The sequence below is a fragment of the Oryctolagus cuniculus genome, chromosome 2, assembly GCF_051225735.1.
Source record: "Oryctolagus cuniculus isolate XC-2025 breed Fujian yellow rabbit chromosome 2, ASM5122573v1, whole genome shotgun sequence".
In the NCBI taxonomy this organism is placed as follows: Eukaryota; Metazoa; Chordata; class Mammalia; order Lagomorpha; family Leporidae; genus Oryctolagus; species Oryctolagus cuniculus.
The window spans coordinates 45086343-45113798 of record NC_142868.1 but is presented as its reverse complement, the minus strand read 5'-3'; the positions used below and the strand labels follow the sequence as shown (position 1 = coordinate 45113798).

Below are 27456 nucleotides of genomic sequence, written 5' to 3'. Positions count from 1 at the left end.
TGTACAAGAACTTGGCTTATGGGACAGCAATGTACAAGAAGGAACACAACATAAATTTAACAAACCAAAATCTGTGTAGCTCAACATGTTAAGACAAGAGGGAGAAAAACCCATATGGACATAATAAACTAGTGGTTACCCGGCAGGAAATCACTTTTTCATGACAGTGATTGACAAATGAAAAGACAACTCACCTGGTTCTGGGGAATGGTTATTTGGGGGACACACAGAGAGGGCTGGGGGGACTGGAGCCATTCCTCTGGAAACTGCTGTTTGGGATACATCCTGTTGACTTTCCCACCGGCCCTAGCAAGGACAAAAACCATTATTTTGTTTCAAATTAATCAATCAGCAAAAGGCTTAAAGATATTCAGGAAGACCGGCGCCACGGCTCACTTGGCTAATCCTACGCCTGTGGTGCTGGCACCCCAGGTTCTAGTCCCCGTGGGGGCGCCGGATTCTGTCCTGGTAGCTCCTCTTCCAGTCTAGCTCTCTGCTGTGGCCCAGGAGGGCAGTGGAGGATGGCCCAAGTGCTTGGGCCCTGCACCCACATGGGAGACCAGGAGGAAGCACCTGGCTCCTGGCTTTGGATCAGCACAGCGCGCCAGCCGTAGTGGCCATTTGGGGAGTGAACCAACAGAAGGAAGGCCTTCCTTTCTTTCTCTCTCTCTCTCTCTAACTCTGCCTATCCAAAAAAAAAAAAAAAAAGATACTCAGGAAAAGAGCTTATACATTACTGAAGCTTTATTCTCCTTATAGGACATGATAAATCTGATTATGTAAGGGGTTTTCTTCTTATACTCGCTCATAATGTTCAATGCCTTAATGCATTCGGGTCACCCTTCCACTTTGTAAGTTACGACCTCCCAGTGAGTTCCATCCTAAGGTTTTTTCTTTTAATGAATCAAATCTTTTTTTTTAAAAAAAATTATTTATTCATTTGAAAGGCAGAGTTACAGAAAGGTAGAGGCAGAGAGAGAGAGAAGAGAGAGAGGTCTTCCATCCACTGGTTCACTCCCCAGATGTCCACAACAGCTGGAGCTGGGCTGATCAGAAGCCAGGAGCTTCTTCGGAGTCTCCCACACAGGTGTAGGAGCCCAAACACTTGGGCCATCTTCTACTGCTTTCCCAGGCTATAGCAAGGAGCTGGATCAGGAATGGAGTAGCCAGGGTTCGAACTAGTGCCAACATGGGATGTTGGCACTGCAGGTGGTGGTTTTACCAGCTATGCCACAGTGCCAGCCCCACTAAGGCTTCTACTACTACCTCGTGTGCCTCCCCACAAAGGATGGATACGTGAAGGCATTTGTTTGGAAATAAATTCTCCCCTAAGTTCTGTTTGAGGACTCCTCTGCTCTAGTGCCTCAGGACATTCTTCTCACTTCAGCTTTTCCATTGATAATGGAGCACAAAGCTATTATTGCCAGGGAGGAGCAGGCGGAAGCACACGCTCCAGGAGAGACAGGTCCAGAGTGGGCATTCCACCCACTCACACAGGGCCCTGCAGTGGGAATGCTTAGCCTGTTACCAAGTGTCTCCGTTTTCTTAGATATTCAAGGTAAATTCCAGTTAAACCCAAGTCAAATAATCACAAGTTCTCAATTATGGAAACCTGTGAATTAACAACTTTTACTGCAGTCTCAACTTATTTTCTAAGTTCCCATGAAAGAGAATTCACTGTGCGGTACAAGAAAAATGCCAGGTGGCTGGCGCTGTGGTGTAGCAGGTTAAGCTGCTGCTTGCAGAGCTGACATTCTGTATGGGCACTAGTTCGAGTCCCGACGGCTCCACTTCTGATCCAGCTCCCTACTAATGCGACTGGGAAAGCAGTAGAAGATGGTCCAAGTGCTTGGGCCACTGAACCCATGTGGGAGATCCAGAAGAAGCACCTAGCTCCAGCCTGGTCCACCCCTGGCCATTGCAGCCATTTGGGGAGTGAACCAGTGGATGGAAAATCTAACTCTGCCTCTCAAATAAAAATAAAGAAAGAAGAACAATGCCAGTCAGGTGATGGAATAAATGAGCATCGGAAAACCTGGGTTAAGCCATCACAATGGTGATGTCACCAAGATACTGCTAACATCAGTCCTATGGAAAGAATGAAACCCCAAGCACACATTTCTCGTACAAAAAATAAAGAACAAACACTAAGAGATGCAAATCTTTTTTTTTTTTTTTTTTTTTTGGACAGGCAGAGTGGACAGTGAGAGAGACAGAGAGAAAGGTCTTCCTTTTGCCGTTGGTTCACCCTCCAATGGCCACCGCACTGCGGCCGGCACACCGCGCCTATCCAAGGGCAGGAGCCAGGTGCTTCTCCTGGTCTCCCATGGGGTGCAGGGCCCAAGCACTTGGGCCATCCTCCACTGCACTCCCTGGCCACAGCAGAGAGCTGGCCTGGAAGAGGGGCAACCGGGACAGAATCCGGCGCCCCAACCGGGACTAGAACCCGGTGTGCCGGTGCCGCAAGGCGGAGGATTAGCCTAGTGAGCCGCGGCGCCGGCCATAGATGCAAATCTTTTAAATGCTTTAAGTTCCCTCTGATCCTCTGATAATCACTGATGGTTTTTACTACAGTTTAACTGTGGTAATATAATATGACTTTAAGCCAGCATGCCTCTAACGAGTGCCCTCAACAGTTAACTCCAGTTTTCTTCACAACCGCCTGGAAGTCAGAATGGAAACAGTGAGTTCTGCGCTGCTCGTGAAGATGGATGGAGCTGGAAAGCCCTCTCGGGTTTCAGGGTTTCAGATATGTATTGGAAACCTATCTGCTTTTAGCAGCAATCTAAGCACTGATCATAAAATCAATCAGCCCTAAGTGACCTGGATCCTGTTTGCCTCGGAGAACGCCACTTTTCCCTACGAACTCTCTCAGCACTTGACGTCATCTCAAAAACCGGTTTGATGTTCTGCCTTCATTAGGAAGCACGGAAAACAAAACAGACAGGAGCACGTGGTGGGGAGAACATGAGTTCCGCAATCCTTCACTGTAGGAGCACTCGTGTTACTACGGACTTCATGCTGATTTACATACTTCAATGCTTTGCTAATGTTTTCTGCATTTAAATTTAATTACCTGTCTAGGAAACTGCAGCTTTGTGCACCCTGGATATCACAATCAGGCGACTGAACACTGAGGTCAATAATCTTTGGAGCATCTCAAAGGATGACAAGACCCAGGCTGTTTGCTATATCAGCTCACACAAGGCTGCTCCAAAGACAACTTAGAGAATACATTTCTTTTCTCATTTGAGATTTTCTTCCTTGTTGGGTGGCTCACATAGTTGCACTCTGTCCTTTAGGACAATGAGTGGCTGATCCAGAGTAATCACCCAGGCCGTGTGATACTGAGTTATCTGGCGACAAATTGAGGTGTCACCTCTTCCCCAAGGCACACTCGGGGCTCCGCCAGCTACCCACAGAACGCTTCCCAGCTGGCACTCCTGCCCAGTCACTATGTATCAAGGAAGCAGCGCTTCCAGCCAGACACTCCCACACTACACGTGACAGCACCTGAAAGGACGTACCATACTTGGGACACGCAGCACCTCCACCAGCCACGGTCACAGTCCTGGCAGCCTTGAGCAATCTCACCTGCTACCTGTTCTGAGGTCTGACTGCCCTGTGACGGAAGTCTCAAGGCACGCAATGGGCTCTGCTTCCAAGGATGACTGGGCAGCACGACACTCGTCTCTCCTCTGATGCCCAGCTCTCAGGGGAACGCTCGCTGAAACCCTGCCCTCGTTCTTTCTCTCCTGCACTGCCTGTTGTCCAGGGTCTAGCTACACGCTCTGTCCCTTAGGATAAGGCGATTACTGTCTCTCCAGTAACTTTTATATGCATGGCTGACCTCAGCCTATCCTCCCTTTATTGACATATTGGGGAAAACAAATGAGGCAACCCAGTAGTTCAAAGGAAGATGAACTCAGGACTATGAGCAGCAAGACAGGGTAACATTTAGCTCTCATAAATAGTTAAGATCTAAAAATGACTGAGTGCAGTGTTTCCTTACCTCCACCACAGCAATCCACTCCCTACACCACCTGGAATCTCAAAAGCTCAGTCTCTAACATTCTGCACATCTACCAGTCGTCACAATCAGTCACAAGGAGGACAAAAAGACAAGGTTCCAGCCTTGTTTGGATCTCCAAGTTAGCCTCACACTTATCAAGGGTTATTTGTCCTATTAGGGGGAGTTCAAAGACAGTCCGAGTTGATACAGCAATCATTTGCAGTGCATACCACGCTTAGAGGCAACAGCATACAAGGCTCTTAGCCAACTTGAGGATGTGACTTGCTCCCTGTGGGCACCTAGTTTTCCTGTTTCTGCTCCTCTGCCAGAGACAAATTCTTTGGGTTTTCCGTAAAAGGGTCTGGTTTTTATCAGGAAAATGACAAAGAGGCAAATAAAGAAAAGTGCCAGTGACATTTCAGGTCCAAAGGTAGCTTCTAATGCATCTAAAGAAGAAGTGACTCATGGTTGGCATCAGCCTGGAGCAGTGCTACACTAAATAATTACAGTTTTCAGGAAGGTGATGTAGCCAAAATACACAATTCTGTTTTGTTAACAGAATACTCATTCAAGCTATTGACTAATTTTAATTTCATGAAAAACTATCAGAAAATGAAAAATTCCCTACTTTATCAACTTATTAAAAATATAACTTCCTCTAAAATGGTTTTCAAAGTAACAATATTTCTGTTGACAGCATTCCTTACATTGCAAAAGATCTCAACATACAGGCAATGTTAAGGTGGAAAGATGGACACCACAATGGAATTAATTCTACACCTAAATATCAGTTGGTAGATGGCCATAAAAAGCCTGCTATGTTTTTATTATACCTATAAAAAAGGCTTTACCATAATGATGACACATCCAGTAACAGTAAATAGCAACATCACTTCAATTAGGGGTCATAGTTTATATTTTTAATTGAAAGACATCCCAAGATTGATTTTAGGCTCAAAAGTGAATTTAAAATTCTATGTTTTTGAAGATGAATTCATTTATTAGTTCAATCTTGGAGGAGTTCAGTCTTTAAGATGCAGGAAGCACCAATAACTAAGGGGAATGCAGGTCAAGGCTGGCCTAATTCAAAGTGTTATCAGCCCAAACCATGAGCTCGTTTTAGGAACACTGCTACTTCCTCCAACACTCTCAGTAGCCCTGATCCTATCAGACAAGTCTGCTCGCAACTCCTGCACCCTCGCCCCGGATGGATGAGTCTCTGAAATTAACAAGATAGAAAGGGAAACAAGAACAATCCAGCGGACTCCCTGCTTCTCGACATGAAGCAGAATGTCACACGGTATGTGACATGATGTAGAAGACACAGCCCCTCAGATGCCGAAATCAAATTCTAGTTTGAAATCCATGACAGAGAGGTAGACACATACACTAATGGAAGCAGAGAGCATAGAATCAGCCCCACATGAGTCAGGAAGGCAGATGTAGCTAATGTAATTAGGAATTTCATTTATTTCAATATGTACTTTCTATCATTTTCAGCATCATCACATCCAGGATAAACTCAATGCTCCTGGACATTAAATAATTTCACGCAAGGAAAGAAATCAAGATGGTCTAAGCAAAAACCCAGAGTCCAAAGAATGCCCAGAGCATGTCTGCCTTTTTTATTTTCTTTCATTTTATGCTCTATCCACCCTTATGGATCCCCAAATATTTACTAGTATATTTATCTAATATGTGTTAATTCCAGCTCATGGTCCAGAATATGTTAAGTTTAACAAGACACCTTAATTGCTGGTTATTTTTGACAGATTACCTGTCAAAAAAAAAAAGGTGAGTGGACAGTGAGAGAGAGAGACAGAGAGAAAGGTCTTCCTTTGCCGTTGGTTCACCCTCCAATGGCCGCCCCGGTCGGCGCGCTATGGCCGGCGCACCGCGCTGATCCGAAGGCAGGAGCCAGGTGCTTCTCCTGGTCTCCCATTGGAGTGCAGGGCCCAAGCACTTGGGCCATCCTCCACTGCACTCCCTGGCCACAGCAGAGAGCTGGCCTGGAAGAGGGGCAACCGGGACAGAATCCGGCGCCCCGACCGGGACTAGAACCCAGTGTGCCGGTGCCGCAAGGCGGAGGATTAGCCTAGTGAGCCGCAGCGCCGGCCCTGACAGATACCTTTAAAAATAGCCTTAGACCCAGGCAACAGGAACATTTGCAAATAATCATATATACTGACTACTAAAGTTATTTTTACAAAAGGTCAAGAGTTGGTACATATCCAGGTTAGTCAATTTATAAAAATTTCACTTAACAATGAATTCATATTCTATAGGTTATAGCAAGTATGACAAGTTTTAGGTAGTAGGATACTAGTTGTATCCCACTCATTAGGAAAACCTAATGGATGAATTACCTCTCCCTGGATCTCTGAAAACTGAGGATTGCATGAAGTTCCCAAAAGAAAAGAAAAAACAAACATGAGTCTGAGATTTCTGAAACAGCAGTTTCTTTAGTCATTACTCCTTTAGGATTTTACACAAATTGTTCAAAATAAATCAACTAGAAACCTTCTCGATACACTAATTATAAATGAACATAAACTTCAAACAAACCATTCTAAATGGTTGGATAATAAGAGTTTCAACATTAAATCCGTCAGCATGGTACAAAAGCAGAATAGAAAAGGTATCCAGTGAGGAGTTCCCCCGGGTGTCCACCCCACTCTTGCTCCCTCCCCTCACACCTCAAACTGACCAGTGGCACCTGCTTCTTCCCTAGCCTTACAGATGTAGCTTAGCCTACAGATGTAAACACAGTCTCACTTCCCTCGTTCCCTCCTCCTAACATACAAATAGCAGCAGACTGCTTTGCACTTTAATTCCTACATATATATGGGCAACAGTTCTATTTTAGGACCTGGAGGGGTTTCCCACCATGTTTACAATTGTATAGTATTCCATGTACTTCTTTGTGTGTGTGTGTGTGTGTGTGTATGCACACTTGTGTGCGATGTATTAACAAGACCACAATGACAGACATTTAGTTTGCATCCAATCCTCTGTCAATATAAACAATGCTGCAGTGAAACCCTTGTACACTGAGTTGGGAGGGGGAAGCTGCTTCAAAAAGTTCGAGGAAAAGTGGGATTGCTTCATTATCATTTCCTATGGGTTAGCATCATCATGGTAAGGATTTAACAGGATTTCGATCACCTGTATATCAATTGAAACACTATTCAATCCTAAGGAACACCATTACAGGTAGTGCTTATAACACATTTAGGTTTCAAGTCAAGAACATAGTGAGGATGCTTCTCATTACCTGCAGCGGACCCTATTTGCATTCCACTGGATCCAGACCCATGCCTTCCAATTCACAATCCCCTACAAAATCTGTATTCATTCCATGAGGCCATAGCAAGACCTAGTTCACACTCTCCCTTGCTGGCACTAAGGCTTCTGGTGCTCCAAGTCCCAGCATCACCCTGATCCTATCCTCCCAGGAGGACTTGCAGAAGGTTGATACACATCACACACAGTTCCAGGGCCACAGCTGTTGATGTCTGACTGGCAGGATAAGGGGACAGCTCATTCTAGGTCAAAGAACATGGCTATAGCCATCACAAAATCTGATGTGACTGACACCCAACTCTCTAGGGACTGAGTGCACACAGCTTTGGAAGCCTACATCCACTTCAAAGTCACATATCCATCTGCACAAACTGATGGATTTGACAACTGTAGCACCTATGGACACTGCTGACACTGACTGCATTGAAGACATCAGAGCTGGGGCCAGCGCTGTGGCGCAGGGGGTTAAAGCCCTGGCCTGAAGCTCCGGTGTCCCACATGGCACCAGTTCGTGTCCCGGCTGCTCCTCTTCCCATCCGGCTCTCTGCTATGATCTGGGAAAGCAGTGGGGGGTGGCCCGAGTCCTTGGGCCCCTGCACCTGCATGGGAGACCCAGAAGAAGCTCCCGGATTCTGCCTTCGGATCAGCGCCTTCGGATCAGCGCAGCTCAGGCCATTGCGGCCATCTGTGGAGTGAACCAACGGATGGAAGATTTCTGTCTCTAGCTCTACCTCTCTCTGTAACTCTTTCAAATAAATAAAATAAATCTTTAAAAATAGCTTAAAAAAAAAAAAAGAGGAATCAGAGGTTACACTTCTGTGCTCTACTCATACCCTGCATTCCATCTGAGAATCCAATGAAAGCCACTCCTTGAAGAAGGAACTGTTATGCCAGATGTGCAGACTTCAATGTTGGGACAGAGTAAAAATAAAGAACAAAGGAAGCATAACATCTCCAAAACAAAACAGCTCTCAAGAATTAAATCTTGATTTGAAGCAACCTATGAAATGCCTGAAACAGAATTAACAACGATACCAAGGGAACGCAATGAGATACAAGAGAATACAGAGAGACAATTCACAATAAGAATGAGAAATTCACCAAATTCATTAAAAAGAACAAACCAAAAATTTTCAAACTGAAAACTTCAATGAAATAAAAATACAACTGAAGCTGCAACAACAGAACAAAGTCAAAGAATTCCTGATCTTGAGGACAAGACTTCTAAAACAACACAGGCAGACAAAAAGAACTGAAGAAGCCGACAAGACACATGGGACAGTAAGCAAACACATATTCACATTATAGGCATACCTGCAGGAAAGGGGCATTGAGAACACAGAACAGTTGAAAAATTCCCACATCTTGAAAGAGATATGGACATCCAGATACAGGAAGCTCAGAGGATCCCAACCAGACTCAACCAAAAAAGACCTTCTCCAAGGCATTTTATAGTTAAGGACAAGGAGAAAATCCTAAAGACAGAGAAAAACGTCAAGTTATGTACAAAGGAAAACCCAGTAGACTTCTTAGAAGAAAGCCCATAGGCCACAAGATGGTGGGATAATATATTCAAAGTCTTTAAAAAAATCTTGCAGCTAAGAATATTATCCAGAGAAGCTATTCTTTAGAAATTAAGGAGAAATAAAGTATTTTGCACACAAGCAAAAACTTAGAGAATTCATCACTATCAGATCACCACTACAAAAAATCCTAAAGGGATTCCTACATTAGAAATAACCATCATGAAAACACACAATAGAAAACTAACACAACAGACACACAAAACAGAAAGATAATTCAACCTTATCATGATAGGAAGGTACCAAAACACAAAGATAAATTATGAGAGGCAGAAAGAAACAGAAGGTATAAAACAATTAGTTAGCAACCACTAAAAGGACAATAGTTATTATTATTATTGATCTTGAAAATGCAAATGGATTAAATACCCCAGAAAAAAGAAATAGGTCAACAGAATGGATTTAACCTAACTACATGTTGCCTATAAGAAACTCAATACAGGGGCCAATGCCTCTGCCTAGTGGGTAAAGCCACTGCCTGCAGTACCAGCAACCCATATGGGCGCTGGTTCAAGTCCTAGCTGCTCCACTTCCAATCCAGCTCTCTACTATGGCCTGGGAAAGCAGAGAAAGATGGCTCAAGTACTTGCGCCCCTGCACCCACATGGGAGACCGGGAAGAAGCTCCAGGCTCCTGGCTTCAGATCAGCCCAGCTCCGGCCATTGCAGCCATTTGGGGAGTGAACAAGCAGATAGAAAATCTCTTTCTCTGCTTCTGCCTCTAAGTAACTCTGCCTTTCAAATAAATAAATAAATAGGGGAGGGGAGGGGAAAGAAACTCGACACAGAGGTAAAGACACACATTAGCTAAAAGTGAAAAATTAGAAAAAAGTACATTCTATGGAAATGGAAATCAAAACTGAGCAGCAGTAGTTACGCTCGTATCAGTTAAAAAAAGACTTTAAATAAAAAAAAAAAAAAGGAGACAAAGAAGGGGCCGGCATTGTGGTGCAGTGACTGAAGCTGCCAGCTGTGATGCCGGCATCCTGTGTGAGCTTGAGTCCCAACAGCTCCACTTCTGCTCTAGCTCCTTGCTAAAGTGCCTGGGGAAAGCAGCAGCAGATGGCCCAAGTGTCTGGATCCCTGTCACCCTTGTGGGAGACTGGGAAGAAGCTCCTGGTTCCTGGCTTCAGCCTGGCCCAGCCCTGCCTGGTGTGGCTCTCTAGGGAGTGAACCAGTGGATGGAAGCTAGTGCGCGTTCTCTCGCTCTCTGTCAGACTCTTTCAAATAAGTAAATAAATCTTTAAAAAGAGAGACAGAGAGACAAAGAAGGGCATTCCATATTGATTAAGGAATGGATTCAGCAAGACATAACAGTCACAAATATACATGCAACCAACACAATAGCAGCCAAATATATAAATCAGATATTATTAGACCTATAGGCAGAGAAAGATTCCAATACAATAAAAGTTATCAATGGACACTTCATCCTGACACAAAATCAACAGTTAAATCAGAGTTGAACCATAGCAAGAATGAGGAATCTTTTTTCTGCCAATAACCATGTGGATACTTTAACATTATTCATGGGCCACACAAAATTATCAACTTAAAAATTAGCCTGCTATAGGTTTATTGAATTTCAAGTTCTGCCTGTTGTGGCCTTGGAAGGACCAGACCAAATGATTTCACAGGACTTTTAACAGCAGGATGTTCCCTGGACCTAACAACAATAACAGGACATTTCATCTAAGCTACGGAATATACGTTCTTCCCAATGGCACAAGGAACATTTTCTAGAAGAGATCTTGTATTAGGCCACAAATCAGGTCTCAGTGGGTTAAAAAGAAATTGAAATCTTAACTATGTATCTTCTAAGACCATAAATGAATAAAACTAGAAATGAACAAAAGAAAACTTAGAAACACAAGAAAAGTAACATGTTCCTGAATAATCAATGGATCATTGAAGAAATTAAAAATGAACTCACAAAATGTCTTGAAACAAATGAAAATGGTAATAATACAATATATCGAAATCTGGAACAGTAGTATTAAGAAAGTTTATAGCAGTAAACACATGCATTAAAATATAGAAATATCTCAAACAATGTAACCATGTATCTCAAGGATTTAGAAAAGACCAAACTAGGGCCAGCATTGTGGCTTAATGAGTTAAGCTACAGCCTGCAACAACAGCACCCTATATGAGCACTGGTTTGTGTCCTAGTTGCTTCACTTCTGATCCAGCTCCCTGTTAATAGTTTAGGAAAGCAGCAGCAGATGGCCGGAGCCCTTAGGTCCTTGCCACCCAACACAGGAGATCCAAATGAAGCTCCTGGCTTCAGAGTGGCTCAGCCCTGGCCAGTGTGGTCATTTGGGGAGTGAACCTGTGGATGGAAGATTTCCATCTTTTCCCCCCTCTGTGACTCTGCCTTTTAAAAACAAACAAAACCCAACCCCAAATTAGCAGGTGGCAAGAAATGATCAAAGCAGAAATCAATGAATTGAAAAAAAAATAGATCAACAAATGAAAAGGTAGCTTTTTGACAACAAAATAGACCAATCTTTAACCACACTAACAAAAAAAGGAAAACTCAAAATTAGAGATGAAAAAGGAGACATTACAGCCAACTCCACAGAAATATAATTACTATGAACAACAATCTGGAAAACCTCAAAGAAATGGATAAATTCCTGGATACATATAACCCACCAAGATTAAATACACAGAAAATCTACACAGGCTTTTAACAAGTATTGAGCTTGAACCAGTAATTAAAAATCTTTCATCGGGGCCAGCACTGTGGCATAAAGGGTAAAGCAGCCACCTGAAGTGCCGGCATCCCATATGGGCACCAGCTGGAGCACCAACTGCTCCACTTCCAATTCAGCTCTCTGCTATGGCCTGGGAAAGCAGTAGAAGATGGCCCAAGTCCTCGGGCCTCTACACCCTCATGAAAGATCTGGAGGAGGCTCCAGGCTCCTGGCTTCAGGTCAGCACAGCTCCGGCCATTGCAGCCAATTGGGGAGGGAACCAGCGGATGGAAGACCTCCCTCTCTCTCTCTTTCTCTCTGCCTCTCCTTCTCTGTGTAACTCTTTCAAATAAATAAATAAATCTTTTAAAAAAAGTCTTACATCAAAGAAATGTCCAGGACCTGATAGCTTAACAAAACTTTTTTTTTTTTTTTTTTTTTTTTTGACAGGCAGAGTGGACAGTGAGAGAGAGACAGAGAGAGAAAGGTCTTCCTTTGCCGTTGGTTCACCCTCCAATGGCCGCTGCTGCAGCCGGTGCACCGCGCTGATCCAATGGCAGGAGCCAGGAGCCAGGTGCTTTTCCTGGTCTCCCGTGGGGTGCAGGGCCCAAGCACCTGGGCCATCCTCCACTGCACTCCCTGGCCATAGCAGAGAGCTGGCCTGGAAGAGGGGCAACCGGGACAGAATCCGGCGCCCCAACCGGGACTAGAACCCAGTGTGCCGGCGCCGCAAGGTGGAGGATTAGCCTATTGAGCCACGGCGCCGGCCTGCTTAACAAAACTTTTAAAGAACCACCAACTCCAATATTTTCCAAACTATTCCAAAATGATGAAAAGGATGGAATTCTGCCAAATTTTTTGAGCTAGCATTACTGTGATAACAAAATCAAAGTCACAACACAAAAAGAGAACCACAGATCAATATCCTTGATGAACAGATGCAAAAATCCTCAACAAAATACTAGCAAAATTAATCCAACACTCCATAAAAAAGATCATGCATTACAATCAAGTGGGATTTAACATTGGGATGCAAGGTGGTTCAACATTCACAAATCAATTATGTCATAAATCACATCAATAGAATGAAGAAAAAAATCCATATGACCAGTGTATGACATTGTCGGGTAGAGGGTTAAGTCACTGTCTCTAATGCCAGGATCCCATATGGCCATTGGTTTGAGTTCTGGCTGCTCCACTTCTAATCCAGCTCCATACTAATGTGCTTGGGAAAACAGCGGAAGCTGGTAAGACCCAAAACTATGAAACGAGGAGATGAAAACATGGGAGCAGCAGTCCGAGGCTCTGGTGAGGACAGTGCCAAAAGCACAGCAACAAAGGCAAGCTAGGTAAGAGGGATCACAAGCCAAGTTTCTGTACAGCAAAGAACACGAGCAACAGAGAAGAGATCCCTGACAAAATGGGAGAAAATGGCACCAATCTATTTATCTGACAAAGGATTAATACCCGGAATATATCAGAAACTCAAAAAACTCAACTAAAAGCAACCAACCCAGTTAAAATATGGACAAAAGACCTGGATAAACAGTTCTCAAAAGAAGTACAGATACATTTAAAAAAAATTCAATATCACTAGCCCTCAAGGAAATGTAAATCAAAACCACAATGAGACACCTTTTCACTCCTGTTAGAATGGCCATTATCAAAGACAGTAACAGATGCTGGTGACAATGTGGAAAAGGGGAACTCTTCTACACAGCTATTAGGAATGCAAATTAGTACAGCCACTACAGAAAACAACATAGTTCTCAAAAAACTAGAAACAGAACTGCCATATGCTCCAGCTTCTCACTGCTGGGTACTCAAAAGCATGTTTACTGCACACTGTTCACAGTAGCCAAGATATGGAACCAACCAAAGTGTCCGTCATCCAATGAATGGATAAAGAAAAAGTGGTACATTCACATAATGGAATACCACTCAGTCATTAAAAGAGTGATATTCTGTCATTTGCAACAAAATGTATGGAACTGGAAGACATCATGTTAAGTGAAATAAGCCAGACTCAGCAAGAAAAACCTCCAAGTTCTCCCATAAGTAGGAGATTAAAAAAAAAAAAAAAAAAAAAAAAACGCTCACTCTGAACACAGAATAGTGACAACTAGGGTCCGGGAAGGGTTGAGGGATTGGGGGATGGAGGGATGGAGGGAGATGGGACACTGGGAACCAGATCTGAGATGGAAGGAGGAAGTTGCTGGTGTTACACAGCACAGTGAGGACACTGCAGTGCACAAAAACCTGGTCTATATTGCAGGAACAAATGAAAGAAGCTCCAAGCCTCCAATCATAAAGGAGTGTCAAAGAAAGGGAAATGCTGAGTATCTTGTTTTACACCACGCACACGTATTGAAATATCACACTGTAGTCCGTAAAATGTACAATCATCACTAAAAACATTAAAGGTAATAAAAATGAGTCATTTAGAATCATTCCTTGCTATTTGCAGAGGACTAGTTCTAGGACCTGCTGCCCCCTGCAACAGCGCTCCAAAACTGTCAGGTGCTTGAGACCCTCACCTAAACGGCACAGTATTTGCATATCACTCTGTACATCTGCTCATATACTTTCCAACATCCCTCGGATGACTTATAACGCCTCATAGGATATAAATGCTATGTAAAGAGTTTTTATATTGTGTAGGCAATAATGACTAGGAAAAAAGTCTAAACATGTTCGGTACATCTGCAAGACTTTTTTTTTCCAAGTATTTCCCACTGCAGGTGGCCTGGATCTACAGATGTGGAATCTAGAGATGGGGGAAAATAAAACTGTCCTTAAAATTCTGTTAAATGGGAAAAGCTGTATTAACAATAAATCCCAGCCAACAAAATTTATCTTCTCTTACTTTTCTTTCCTCTAACAAATACTAGTAACTTTTAGGTATAATGTTCTTATTCATCATAAATTTCCAATCAGTGCAACAATAATTCACTATTAATCTGATCTTAAGTTCTTTTTCTGATAAAATACAAAGAAAAAGTTTAGACAGAAATATGGATGCTAGCCAAAAAAAAGTTGTTTTGTAACCCCAGTAATAACAGGATCTAATAAACCTTATTTTAACTGGTAGGTTAAAAGAAATGAACTCTAAGCCCTTTCCAATCATTTTCACTGGTATCAGTAAGTATGAGGAATTCTGGTGTGCAGAATCTTGTGACACTTGAGAAATTAAAGTTGAAAGGGAAAGAGGTTTAAAACTGACAGAAGCAGGTACAAACTTACCTTGTTGCTGCCTAGACTGTATGATGGAATAAGATCTTGTCGACTTCCAGAGAGCTGGAGGAGAAACAGAGGGAGATTAGGGCTTTACGTATAAAAGCGCATACACACATGGCCCAGCAAGTGCAAGGTTTTGAAAACCAAATCAGCAGAAGTTAAAGTTGCACAGCAGCAGAGAGGTTGTCAAGACCGAGGCTGTAGACCAGTGGCCTTTGTTAAATTAAAAACACTGGACTGGGTTTGTATCAGATCTGGATAGCCTGTCTACGCCAAGCCAAGAACTGGCTGCAATTAGAGATGGTCCATCTACTGATCCCCTTCTGTTTAAAGGACACCAGGTTACTCGTTATCCTACCATGGCCTGAACTTACATCTCCTATCTCTGAGTATTAGAGCAAATATAAATTTGCAATATATTTAAATTATAGGTTCCCAAATACCAAGTCTCTACATTTATTGGTATATTATTTTATTTTAATTATTTTTTTATTTTTGACAGAGTTATAGACAGTGAGAGAGAGAGACAGAGAGAAAGATCTTCCTTCTGTTGGTTCACTCCTCAAATGGCCACGACGGCTGGCGCCACACTGGGACGAAGCCAGGAGCCAGGTGCCTCCTTCTGGTCTCCCATGCGGGTGCAGGGGCCCAAGCACTTGGGCCATCCTCCACTGCACTCCCGGGCCACAGTAGAGAGTTGGACTGGAAGAGGAGCAACCGGGACTAGAACTCGGTGCCCATATGGGATGCCGGCACCACAGGTGGAGGATTAGCCAAGTGAGCCACAGTGCCTGCCCCTATCAGTATATTTTTAAATGTTATTTTCTAAAGGAATGAGAAGATATTTACCTTGAATTAATGTGGTATTTCTGAGTATCTGGGAATGGTCCCAGTCATCCAGTGTGAGGTCACTAGTGAGGTCATTCAACAGTGATTTGGGGCCACATGGGCTATCAGGGAAAAACCCTTCCTGTCACTCTCCCCTTGAACGCTAAGGCTAATGGAGCTGCTCTTTGATATACATCCTTGTGTTGTGTCTTGTCTTGGTATGGAGTTAACACAAACGCAGTAATGTCATATTGACATCTCTATCAAAAATGAGGAAAGAAGAGATAAACCAAGGGGCCATGAGCACTTTTGCAAAGAATCCATTTCACATTTAATACGCACATGAATTACATCTATGTTTTAAGAAAACAACACATTTTAAGCCACCATTATGATACAAATCTAACATTTAATTCATTTATACTCCCCTGATGGCCTATAAGCAATGAATTTCTAAACCTAGTCCAGACTTCTTAACTGAAACATAATTCATTTAAGTCCAGAAAACACCTGCCTGGCTTTGGTTCAGTCCCACAAGCCTTCACTGAACACCTACAGTTTGTGCCAGGCAGTGGGGATAGGAAGACAAATGAGAAGCATCTCGAAGTTACTAGTGATGCTTCCCTGGTAGTATCAGGGGCAGCAGCAGAGGTATGCACAGATGCTGCGGGGTACGAACAGGCCACTTAAATCAGTCCAGGGCAGGAAGTGACGGCTGAGGTAAGATTTAAAAGGTACAGGGCATGCATGATCCAAGGACAAAGCAGTGAAAGGCTATTGTGGGCACAGTGTAGAAAGGGGAGTCCATGTACTCACTCTGTTCACATTTGGAGAACTAATACTCCTCCTATTCAGCTTCCCTTTTCCTGTTAACTGCTCCTTGACTGCAACTTCCTGTGCATCAGAAAACACATTTAAGAGACACATCCCAAAGGCAACCCTATCTCAAGGAAGCTTTGATCTCCCACTAATAGATGGACAAATGGCTAAAGTCACTCCGGATTACTCAAAGTTAATTACAGTACACCCTCCTGAACAAGGATGAAGAATGTCCAGCCCACAGGCCATGTAAGGCCTGCCAAATCATTTGGCTTGGCCCTGCCAAGGCAACCACAGGCGGGACTTGAAATTCAGTATGTCTACAGCAGGCTCATTTTTTAAGTTGATAATTTTGCATGCCCCCGGATGACATCACAAATACCCAAATGGCCCTTGGCAGAAAAAAGGCTCCCACCCCTGCGTTGGAAGTTCAGATGCAACAATATCGTGAACTGCGGAAGTCAAACCCAGATCAGGCTGGCTGAGGACGACCACTACCCACTCTATTTGCTCTTGGCTAACCTGGCGAAGACGATCTAAAGTCAGGAGGTTCTCCACAGCCAGCACGCTTCTGAGATATTTTTCAATATATGCCTCCGAGTCCGCAGAGGCAGGGTTTTCAACATTAGCTGCCATCCTGGCCAGCGCTTCTCGCTCCTCCACTCCCTGCGCATCCTGAAGAATGGAAAGTTGTATATGAAAACAAAGCACTCTGCAGAGGAAAACACCATAAAAGCTTCTGAATCTGCGCACACACACACACACACACACACAGTTCTGAACAAATAGAATCGATTCCACAGTCTCATTTTAAAATCAGCCTTTGGAACTCAAAATCCATGTACTTCCATTGCAAACTAAAACCAAACCAACATGAAAAAGAAACAATTACTGGCTAGAAAGGATTCTGTAGGCTAGCCAAAACTATAACCCTGGGACAGCAATGTTTTAGGAACCTATCACCCCGGGAACTCCTGGGAAGCAAGAGGGAGGGCAGAGAAGCTGGGTTAGTAGCTTCACGGGGGTGGGATCCCAACACCCTAGCAGGAAGCAGACTCAGGACGGAAATCAGGGGGAAGAAGGGCTAGGCTTCAGCCCTTGCTCCTCAGCAGCCTCCCGGGGTTCCATCTGCAGAATGAGACAGCTTCTACCACTGCTCTTGAGCCGCAGCTCTGGAGCCAAACGAGAAGTACAGGGTCAGCTCTCATTCCCTGTGTGTCTTGTACGGTTCATCCCTGCTCCTTCCATCATGAGCTGGCTCATATATAAATGGGATATTCACAAGTCCAGGAGGCATTTTATTGATGTATTTAATTATTTCAAGCAGATTAACAATTTATTCTCAGGGAAAGGCAGATTCTTTATTTACCAGTGAAATTCTCATAAAAATAGAAAAATTGCAAAACACATCCATATGCCAGGGCATCTTAAATGCCATCGAATATATAAGACAAAACAAATTTATAAGGGAAAAAATAACTGCCAATTAATTTGAAGATACTACTCATTATGGACACATTCCGACTTGAAACATACTTACAAATTTTTAACTCAATCTTAGAATAGATAAAATATGAGAGGATTTACAAGATGGCTTAAGTTTTCAAAAATTTTTGTCTCCTATAGTAATTCATTTGAGTCTTGCAATACCCGAGGAAGAAAAGCAGCATTCTCACTTCTGAGATGACCAAGGAAGGAGGGCACAGGATTAACAAAGGAAGCAAGAAGAGAACGCAGGTCTCCCTGCTCCTGGCAGAGAACTCTTCTCACCGCACAGCACAGAACACTTCTAGTGTCTGCAGGGAACACACGTTATCCTGATTTTGTAAGGAGACACATAAACGGCCTCTTGCTGCTCTGGCCTGAGACTGGGTCCCTTTGCCACTTCCCTCCTGGCTTCTGCGGTATGAGCACACAAGGAACTCAGGGCTTTTGTGACGAAGCCTGGCTGCTGAAGGGAGTCTCTACGTCGTTATTAAGTCTGGTCTTACACAGTAAGCTTTACGTTTCTCTTTTCCCTTTTCTTTCTCATCAGGATCTGCTCATGCAAAAATAATTATTTGTCAACTTACAGGCTTAGCTGATTAATAAAGGTCCCAATCATAGGAGGATATGTTTATCTTTAAGCTAATTCCCCCACATTTTTCCCATTTAACACACTATCATCTCAAAATGAAAGTACTTGTAAAAGAGAAAACAAAACTGCAAGTGGGACAGAAGGAGAGGTGGAGGGAGATGAGGAAAGACGGTAAATAGCAGTCACTGTTTCTCAACTTGAAGCCACTCACAGACTTCAAACATGCAACAGCATACAGACTGTGCAGACCCAAAGTGCAAACACCAAATCGCTAGAAACACATACTTCTGTTTTAAGCCTTGAAACAACAATGAATGAAGTGAGTGAAGCCATCTAGAACAGGGGCAGGTTAGGCTGCAGCTTGGGAGGCCCCCATCCCCTATCAGAGTGCTGGTTCAAGTCCTGGCTGCTCCGCTTCTGATCCAGCTTCTTACCAACGCGCCTGGAAGTGGATGACGGCCCAAGTGTCTGGGCCACCCTGGAGAATGGGATGGAGTTTCTGGCTCCTGGCTTTGGCCTGGGCCAGCCCTGGCTGCTCCAGCCATTTGGGGAGTGAACCAGTAGACGGACCTCTCACTTTCTGTCTCTCCCTCCCTCTCTCCCTTACACTCTGCCTTTCAAATAAATACAATATTGTTACCGCCTGCCTGTCTTCTTCTCTCAGTAAAAAGGTGTTGATAAGCTTTTCAAAAGACAAGTTCTTCTTCACCAAAACTTTTAAAGCCACAAGTACATTTTACTATAAATTACCATTGGAAATTCCTGTAAAAGTCGATAGCATTTCCCTAAATATACATTCTCTTTTCCCTAAATATACATTCTCTTTTAATACATATTTCTTGGGTAGGTGGCTTTTCAAGGAGCTAGATCTTTTTTAAGGGTTTATTTTTGGTAAATCAAGTTGCATATGATCCCTCACCTCTGGAATATTGGAGACGATTTCAAAAGTCACTCCACAGCCAGGAATAGAACTTCGATGAGACATCTTTTTTAGGAGACTCTGAGCAAAACCCTAGAGGGGGAAAAAAAATAGAAGATTTGGTTTCCTGCCTTTACTGAGCTTACAGTAACAAAGGGACAGCAAAAAGGATGCGGCATTCATTCCAACCAAAAGAAAACAGCCTATTTCCAATAAAGGAAACTGAGATCCAAACCACCCAATACAATTTCCTAGCTTCGTCCTGGGGCACAAAACCATTCTGGAGACCCACATTGTATGCCATGTCCTAACCTCAGTTCGTAATAAGCACAGACTCGAGTCTAGAAACTGGCACCAGGCATTTGGCTCAGCTCTGCCTGCATGCTACAGAAATAAGACTGTTGACTTCCACACAGTAAAATGACCTTCTAACTAGGATGTAAGCAAGCAGTGGTGATGCTCACTTTTCTTCTCCTCAGCACGATGGACATCTTGTACCATGAATATTGACAAGTTCAGGCATTAAATTCTTGACCAAAGCAGGATCATTATGAAGAATGATTTAAGAGTGCCTGGTCATTGTTTATGCTGACTGCGCTCTTTGCACAGTTAAGAATTGAACTGCTGAATTAATGCAGAGATGACTCATTTGAAGATGCTGCTAAGACTGAACATCCTGTGGAGGTTGAAAAGAGCAGTGATGAGGGTGGAATACAACTGGTGAATAAAGATAAGGAAAAGGGAGAAGAGGACATGGGTACTAGCTTTTTTCTCATCCAAAAAACAAAGCAGAAATAGGCCGGCGCTGCGGCTCACTAGGCTAATCCTCCGCCTGTGGCGCTGGCACACCGGGTTCTAGTCCCGGTCGGGGCGCCGGATTCTGTCCCGGTTGCCCCTCTTCCAGGCCAGCTCTCTGCTGTGGCCAGGGAGTGCAGTGGAGGATGGCCCAGGTGCTTGGGCCCTGCACCCCATGGGAGACCAGGAAAAGCACCTGGCTCCTGGCTCCTGCCATCGGATCAGCGCGGTGCGCCGGCCGCATCGCGCTGGCCGCGGCGGCCATTGGAGGGTGAACCAGCGGCAAAGGAAGACCTTTCTCTCTGTCTCTCTCTCTCTCACTGTCCACTCTGCCTGTCAAAAAAAAAAAAAAAAAAAAAAAAAAAAGGCAGAAATATTTGAAAATTGCCTAAGAGAAAAATATATATTACATATTGAAAATATACATTACCCATTTATTGTTTAAACACTCAAAGAGTTCTTAAAAATTTGGCCTCTGGGCCAGTGTTATGGCATGGGTTAGGCTTGTAACACTGGCATCCCATACAGGGGTGCTGGTATGAGACCCAGCTGCTCCACCTCTAATCCAGCTTCCTGCAATGTGCCTGGGAAGGCAGCAGAAGATGGTCCATGTACTTGGGTCCCTGCCACCCTTGTGAGACCCAGATGGAGTTCTCAGCTGCTGGCTCCTGGCCTTGGCTTGGCCCATCCCTGGCTGTTGTGGCCATTTGGGTTGTGAACCAGTGGTTGGAAGATCTGTCTGTCTCTCCCTGTCTCTGTAACTCTGCCTTTTAAATAAACAACTCTTTAAAAAAAAGAAAAAGTATTAAAAATTTTGGCTTCAAAAACAGTTATTTTCATAAACCTAATAATTTATTTCATATTCAATGATCTTCAGTTAATTTGTACAAATATGTTAAAATCTCACAGTGCAAAGAGATGACTGATTTCACTCCTTTTCCCTCCATGTTAGCCCCACGGTGCAGAGCCACGGTTTTCTCACGAGCAGTGAAGGGCAGCATGGAGGCTACTGCCAGCTTAATTTTTGTTTCATATTTGAGTGGAAATAATGAAGCTGATTAGGCTGGCGCCGCGGCTCACTAGGCTAATCCTCCGCCTACAGCACTGGCACCTCGTGTTCTAGTCCTGGTTAGGGCACCGGATTCTGTCCCGGTTGTCCCTCTTCCAGGCCAGCTCTCTGCTGTGGCCCGGGAGTGCAGTGGAGGATGGCCCAAGTGCTTGGGCCCTGCACCCCATGGGAGACCAGGATAAGTACCTGGCTCCTGGCTTCGGATCAGCGCTGTGCACCGCCTGCAGCACGCTGGCCGCAGCGGCCATTTGGGGGGTGAACCAACGGAAAAGGAAGACCTTTCTCTCTGTCTCTCTTACTGTCCACTCTGCCTGTCAAAAATAAAAATAAAAATAAATTAAAAAAAAATAATGAAGCTGATTAGCCTCCATTAGGGTCATGTGGAAAGCCCTGTCCTTGCCATAAAGAAGAATAAAACTGAGAGGGAAAATGGCAGGCCTACAAATACTTCCAAGTCATTTCAACCAGGGTGACAAAGTGGCAACTCGTCCCTGAAAGGAAAAAAGCCCAAGAAGCAAAAGCTTGGTAGTTCGGGGCTCCACAGTTGAGTACTGGAGGGCTGGGGTTGTGCCGCGCTTCTCGGGGCCCGGAAGAAATGGAGAAGCATTCTCCAAAATGCCCCCCAGTTTTCAAGAGCAGCCTGTCTCTTCCAATCCCTTACAGACTTACGAGAAAAGGGAGATGGACAGCGAATGGGAGACACCCCATATACATCTATGGCTAGCCCTGTGACCTGGACTTTATTGATGTCGGATTGCCACGCTAAAGAGCTGCAATTTTAACAGCATTACCGCCAGTCTTCATTTCAAAGATTGATATCAGTGTGACATTTAGAACGAAGATTAATTTTTAGGGGTGGAGATTACATCTAGCAGTCCGTCAACCATGACTGTGCTCTTTTAAATGAAAAGATTTACTTTTATCTGCCCTGGCTTTAGTCAGTGTGTTGAGAATGCCTCAAAAAAGGGGAGGGCCAGACAGTGAAAAGGGATCCCCAGAATCAATCTCCCAAATCCTGCTATTTGCCAGGAAAGAGTTTAAATTCGCACTCAGAAGTTTCCCACTAAACCACTTTATGTGGCAAAGGGTCCTTCATAACCCAGCCACAACGACACTGACAGCCACGTTCCTCGGCAAACAGCGTGCGTCCTGTCACACCGCGCTGGCCCTGGTGCCAGGCCTGCCCCACCCTTCCTTCCACGCCTCCTCTGCACTGTGCTCCTCTCCTCCTCCCTGAAGCCTCGGCAGTCTGAATCCTTCATTCCCTCAACCGTCGTCTCCCACACGCGGCGAGCGCCTGCGCCACGGCACCCATCGCGACACAGCAGGGGCCTGCCTGGGATGCATGCTTGCCCGCACACCTGGGAAGGACCGGGCCTATTCCTCAGTGGTCTCTGTATCCCAAAGCCAAGTGTGAGAAGCAGAGACTGGAAGGCAGCCCCACACTACGAACTGACAGCTGACCTGCCAGGAACTGCCTGGCAACAACAAAACACTGGACTCTCCCTGACAGGTCTCCGTGGCACCCACAAGAACGACCACAACTTGGGAATCTGCCCGAAGAGAGATTCAGCCTAAAATTTTAATGCAGTCTAGGAGAAGCTGGGAAGATGCAGTTGGATTACAGGACAGTAAACAGGCAGCTGAACAGGCAGCTGGGAAAGCAAAGCCCAGGGCTTCATGGACCCTGCTCGGACCCAGGCAGAACCATCTCTCCAAGGCCCTGCCCTTGTTAGGCCTGTGGGTAAAGTCATGTCATCAACTAGGATTAAAGCCTCACCTGCCGGCCATGCACGTTGACACAAATCCTTTTGCGTAGCACCAGCTGCATGTCAGCAGGATGGCTGAGCTGGACGGTCACGCGCACGATCAGGAACACTCGCTCGTCCCCAGGAGTACCCTTACTGAGCTGGGGGCAGCTGTGCACTGCTGAGTCCCAGGAGGCTTCTGCTCTCACCTACGGAGAAGACAGACAGGAAACATGTTCTCCTTCTCCAATGAGGCAAAACTCTCCCCCAAGGAATCCACTGTGGCTTTGGCTGAGGGGCACAAGTAAGGCTGTCTCATAAGAACTGCCCTGAGAAAGAAGACGGGGTGTGAGCAGGTGGCCTTATACACCTCTGTCCAGGTAGTGCACAGCATGACGTTCTTGCTACCTGGCTGGTCTGCAAAATTATTCTACTTTTAAAAATGCCTGGCCGACGCCGCGGCTCACTAGGCTAATCCTCCACCTATGACGCCGGCACACCGGGTTCTAGTCCCGGTTAGGGCGCCGGACTCTGTCCCGGTTGCTCCTCTTCCAGTCCAGCTCTCTGCTATAGCCCAGGAGTACAATGGAGGATGGCCCAAGTGCTTGGGCCCTGCACCCGCATGGGAGACCAGGAGAAGCACCTGGCTCCTGGCTTCGGATCAGCGCAGTGCGTCGGCCGCAGCGCGCCAGCTACAGCGGCCATTGGGGGGGTGAACCAACGGAAAAGGAAGACCTTTCTCTCTGTCTCTCTCACTGTCCACTCTGTCAAAAAGAAATGCTCAAACATCAAGAAAAGTTGCAAAATTCTATCCCAGTGGGTTCCTGTATAGCTTTCATAAAGATTCATCAACTTGTAACACTTGGTCACTTTGGCTTCTTTCTCCTGGCGCATGCGCACCTATTATTCCTGAACCACTTTCAGGAGAGGGCGGACAACTATCACCTCCAGGAACCTGAACATACACAACAACGCTATTACTTATTAGAGTTCACTCTTGAGCGTCTCAATTTTTCCAAGAAAAACAAACTGCATTTGGTTGTCATGTCCTTCCAGCTTAATTTCCAACAGTTCTTCAGCCTTTCTCTGTCAATCTTGAAACTCTGACAAAGGGGAAGGGTAAAGGCACCTCATTGAGTGTGCCTAAATCCTCATTATTAGATTTAAGTTTTAGATCTAAGGTAGGAATAGCTCTAAGTGATGACACACCCGCAAAGCATCACGTCAGCTTTCCTTCCAGAATATGTTTTGTGGCTTAATTTTTCAAACATAATCAAAATTAGAGAATAAATCCACAAGATCGAACACTCAGAATCAGCCATTAAAATCACAACCTTGATTTCACCTACTCTTTAGTTTCTTTTTAAACAAGTCTTTAGGATAAAGAATTCCAAAGCAAATCCCAGACATTGTGTACTTTGGCGGTATCCACTTCCATCTCAGGGATTAAGGATCACAGAATCCAGCTCCTGATCCCTGATGATCTGAACTACTCATCCCACTCAGATCCTTTACCAAGACAGGAAGCAGAACAGTGAATGGACACAATCTAATATTTAAGTTCCATCCTTTCTGGAAGTCATAATGAAAGGTTTTATGTATTTTGAGAAATGTACGCACTCAAATAATTATCTTGCTGATGATTTTAAAAGGCTCATGAAAAGGCTAGGGAAACTACTTTTTACCTGATCTCCCCAAGTTCTGTTTTTCTTACCTCCCCATCATACTGTTTTACAATCTGAAGTTCAAAAAACTCTTCCTCTTCTTCCCCGGTCAAGGTAGCATCCCATCCACCAGCTTCTGGGTCATCAAGATTATCCTGAGAGCTGAAATCATCAGCTAAAAGTGAAGACATTCCATTAAATACTGAGATCATTTTAAAGGATAACCCCTACCAGCTAAATTTCAATGTGCTTATTATTAAAATTCTTCTGCTTCAAATTTCATGTGCTTTTTGCTCTGAAATCTTACACAACCTTGATGACGACTATTCAATAGCTCACAGATCTTACAGAGAAAGTACCTCAAGAAATCATCTTATCCAATCTGCTATCGTCATGCCTTATTTTACCTGGAAGACGAATGAAACGAGGATACCAAAGAGGTTACCCAGGATCTGTGCATAAACACTAATGATAGGCTTATACCTCAACTCTCTACATTTTAGTGCGCTGAAGAAGTGATATGTAAGTGGCAGGAGTTCCAGTTATCTGACAGTTAAGTTCAAGAAAAAGATCAATTGGCTACAGGAGCAGGAAACTTAAGGGTCACACCAGAGCCTTGTGGTTATTCGGCTCTCAGCTCCCCACCATCTTAAGCTAGTGAGTGGATATCAGTGGTAGGTGGGCTTGGAACGTACACAATGTGAACAGGTCCTGACCGAATCTCCCAACATCCAGGTTTACACGTCTTCTTTGCACTCTCTTCCTACTTTTTATGCAATACTCATCCCCAACCGCACACAGACACACAGGCACCTCGCCTAGCCAAAAAGCCTGACATACGCATAGGGCAGAGTCACTCTCATCTTCAGGGTTCAAGAAAACAAGGCAGCATAGAGCCTTGTGGGAACACATTGAGAACAAAGGCCACCTCATTAGTTGGACAAAGGGAGTGGCTCAGTGTTAACCTAAATAGGAGGTGTCCATAAGAATGGGCTAGGAGGCATGAGGTGCTAAATACCTCCAATGTCATAACTCGCCTTCAGCGCAAAGAAAACTACCTAGGACACCCAAGTTGTCTATTTAGGTGAGTTCATTTTAACACATAGTTCTTCTGCAATGTATTAGGAGTTTAATTGCTGGCTTTTATTTTTGGTTCCCTAATCTACCTTTTCATTTTCTACTGTCCCACCCCTAGCCAGAGAACATGGGCAACAGGGTGTCAGAAAAAATGACAGCTATGCTCAAAACAAATAGGCAACGCAGCAATTGCCAAAAGAGGGAGATGTATTGGATAGGCTAAGAAAACATGCTGTGTACGCATCAGTAGTTACTCGTCCTTTCCACAAACATGTCCTTCCCTGTGAATTACAGAAGGCATATCTTAAATGCAGAAGAACATTATCCCCATCCGCAAGTGGTGCCACAAGAGCAAAGGCACAGCACTGTGGGGTGCAGTCAGGCGCCAAGAGCAAGCACCATGGTGAAGCAGATCCATTGCTGCTAGGAAGACCGCACTCTGACAATCCCGACTTTGGCCAGCACCAGAGTCGTGGGCACACGCAAAACTGACTCCCACCTGAAGATCAAAGAGTGGCCTAAAGATACACTTGGCTAGCCTCTAAGTGTTATTTAGCACTAATTTGCCAGGAGTCTGTCTTCATAAAACACCGCTGAGCTTACCGTTTAAGTCCAGGAATATAACAGGAATGTGGGTTTCCATCCCTGGCACTGGAGTCCTGAAACATAAAAAGTAAACAGTACCTCAACAGATTTCCCCAGAAACACAAACTTGGGACACAGCCTTAACACACATTCAGAGCCACTGTGGTCAAGGCAAGAACAACCTCAGGCATTGGGTATATTGTAATTTAACATCAGAGACATCACAAAGACTTAACTGTAGCAGCTGCTTCTCATGCTCTCATATAAGAACTTAAGTCTTATAAGACACACACACACACATACACACCCCTCTGCTTATAGTCAAGTTCCCTATTTACACTTGCTTTCTTATAAAAGCACACTAGTAAGGACTCCATGTGGCTCAACTTACTGTTTTTAACTTCAATAAAGAGGCATACAACGCTTGCTGACTGCAGTCTAAGCCAGCACCAAAACCCAAATCTGGTGAGAATGCGATTTTCTTTTACGACTCATCAGTCTTTTAATGGAATGACCCAAGTAATTAACATATTAACTTTTTTAAATGCTGAGCATAGTGGTACTAAATATTGATTTTGATTCTCAGAAATCTTAATTACTTTGGCCAATAACAATATTATTTAATAAAACAGTTTTAGGCCACAGTCATTTCACTCATGAAAATAATTTAACAGTTCTCTTACTTCCAACAGCTTTGTCCCCTTAAACGGGAATGAATGTTCCATTCATTTCACCACACATCCAAACATCCACACTGCCAACAGGCAGCCTAGGGCGTATCTACAGCGGCAGCCTAGGGCGTATCTACAGCTTCCCGAGACATCCTGCAGGCTCATACCATTCTGCCGGGGCCCCCGGGATCCCACTGCCAGCAGAGGGCACCATCACCGCGTTCCTTTCCTCGGTCAGGGTCAGCCGCATCTCCAGGAGTTGTGCCTCGCGGTCAGCGTCATCCTCTGTTTTATCTACAATACCAGGAAGGAGGACTAAATATAGAAATCTCAGGCACCACTTCAACTTTTGTCCTCAGACTGGATTTACC

At 44.4% G+C, this 27456-nt stretch overlaps 1 protein-coding gene across 4 annotated transcripts in view; it reads right to left on the bottom strand.

Moving 5' to 3' along the window:
* The window catches only part of KIF13B (kinesin family member 13B), a 217403-nt gene that overhangs the window by 29408 nt on the left and 160539 nt on the right, over positions 1 to 27456 (bottom strand). For 3 of the 4 annotated variants that reach the window (XM_051842522.3, XM_089325433.1, XM_089325432.1), the window contains exons 28-37: positions 27253 to 27379; positions 26433 to 26488; positions 24803 to 24927; positions 23121 to 23297; positions 19477 to 19569; positions 17003 to 17155; positions 16478 to 16555; positions 14840 to 14893; positions 6379 to 6399; positions 195 to 306 (exon numbers count right to left, since the gene is read on the bottom strand). In XM_051842522.3, the coding sequence (XP_051698482.2) occupies positions 195 to 306; positions 6379 to 6399; positions 14840 to 14893; positions 16478 to 16555; positions 17003 to 17155; positions 19477 to 19569; positions 23121 to 23297; positions 24803 to 24927; positions 26433 to 26488; positions 27253 to 27379 (996 nt within the window). The remainder of the gene's footprint in view (positions 1 to 194; positions 307 to 6378; positions 6400 to 14839; positions 14894 to 16477; positions 16556 to 17002; positions 17156 to 19476; positions 19570 to 23120; positions 23298 to 24802; positions 24928 to 26432; positions 26489 to 27252; positions 27380 to 27456) is intronic. The other variant, XM_051842523.3, reaches the window with a different exon arrangement.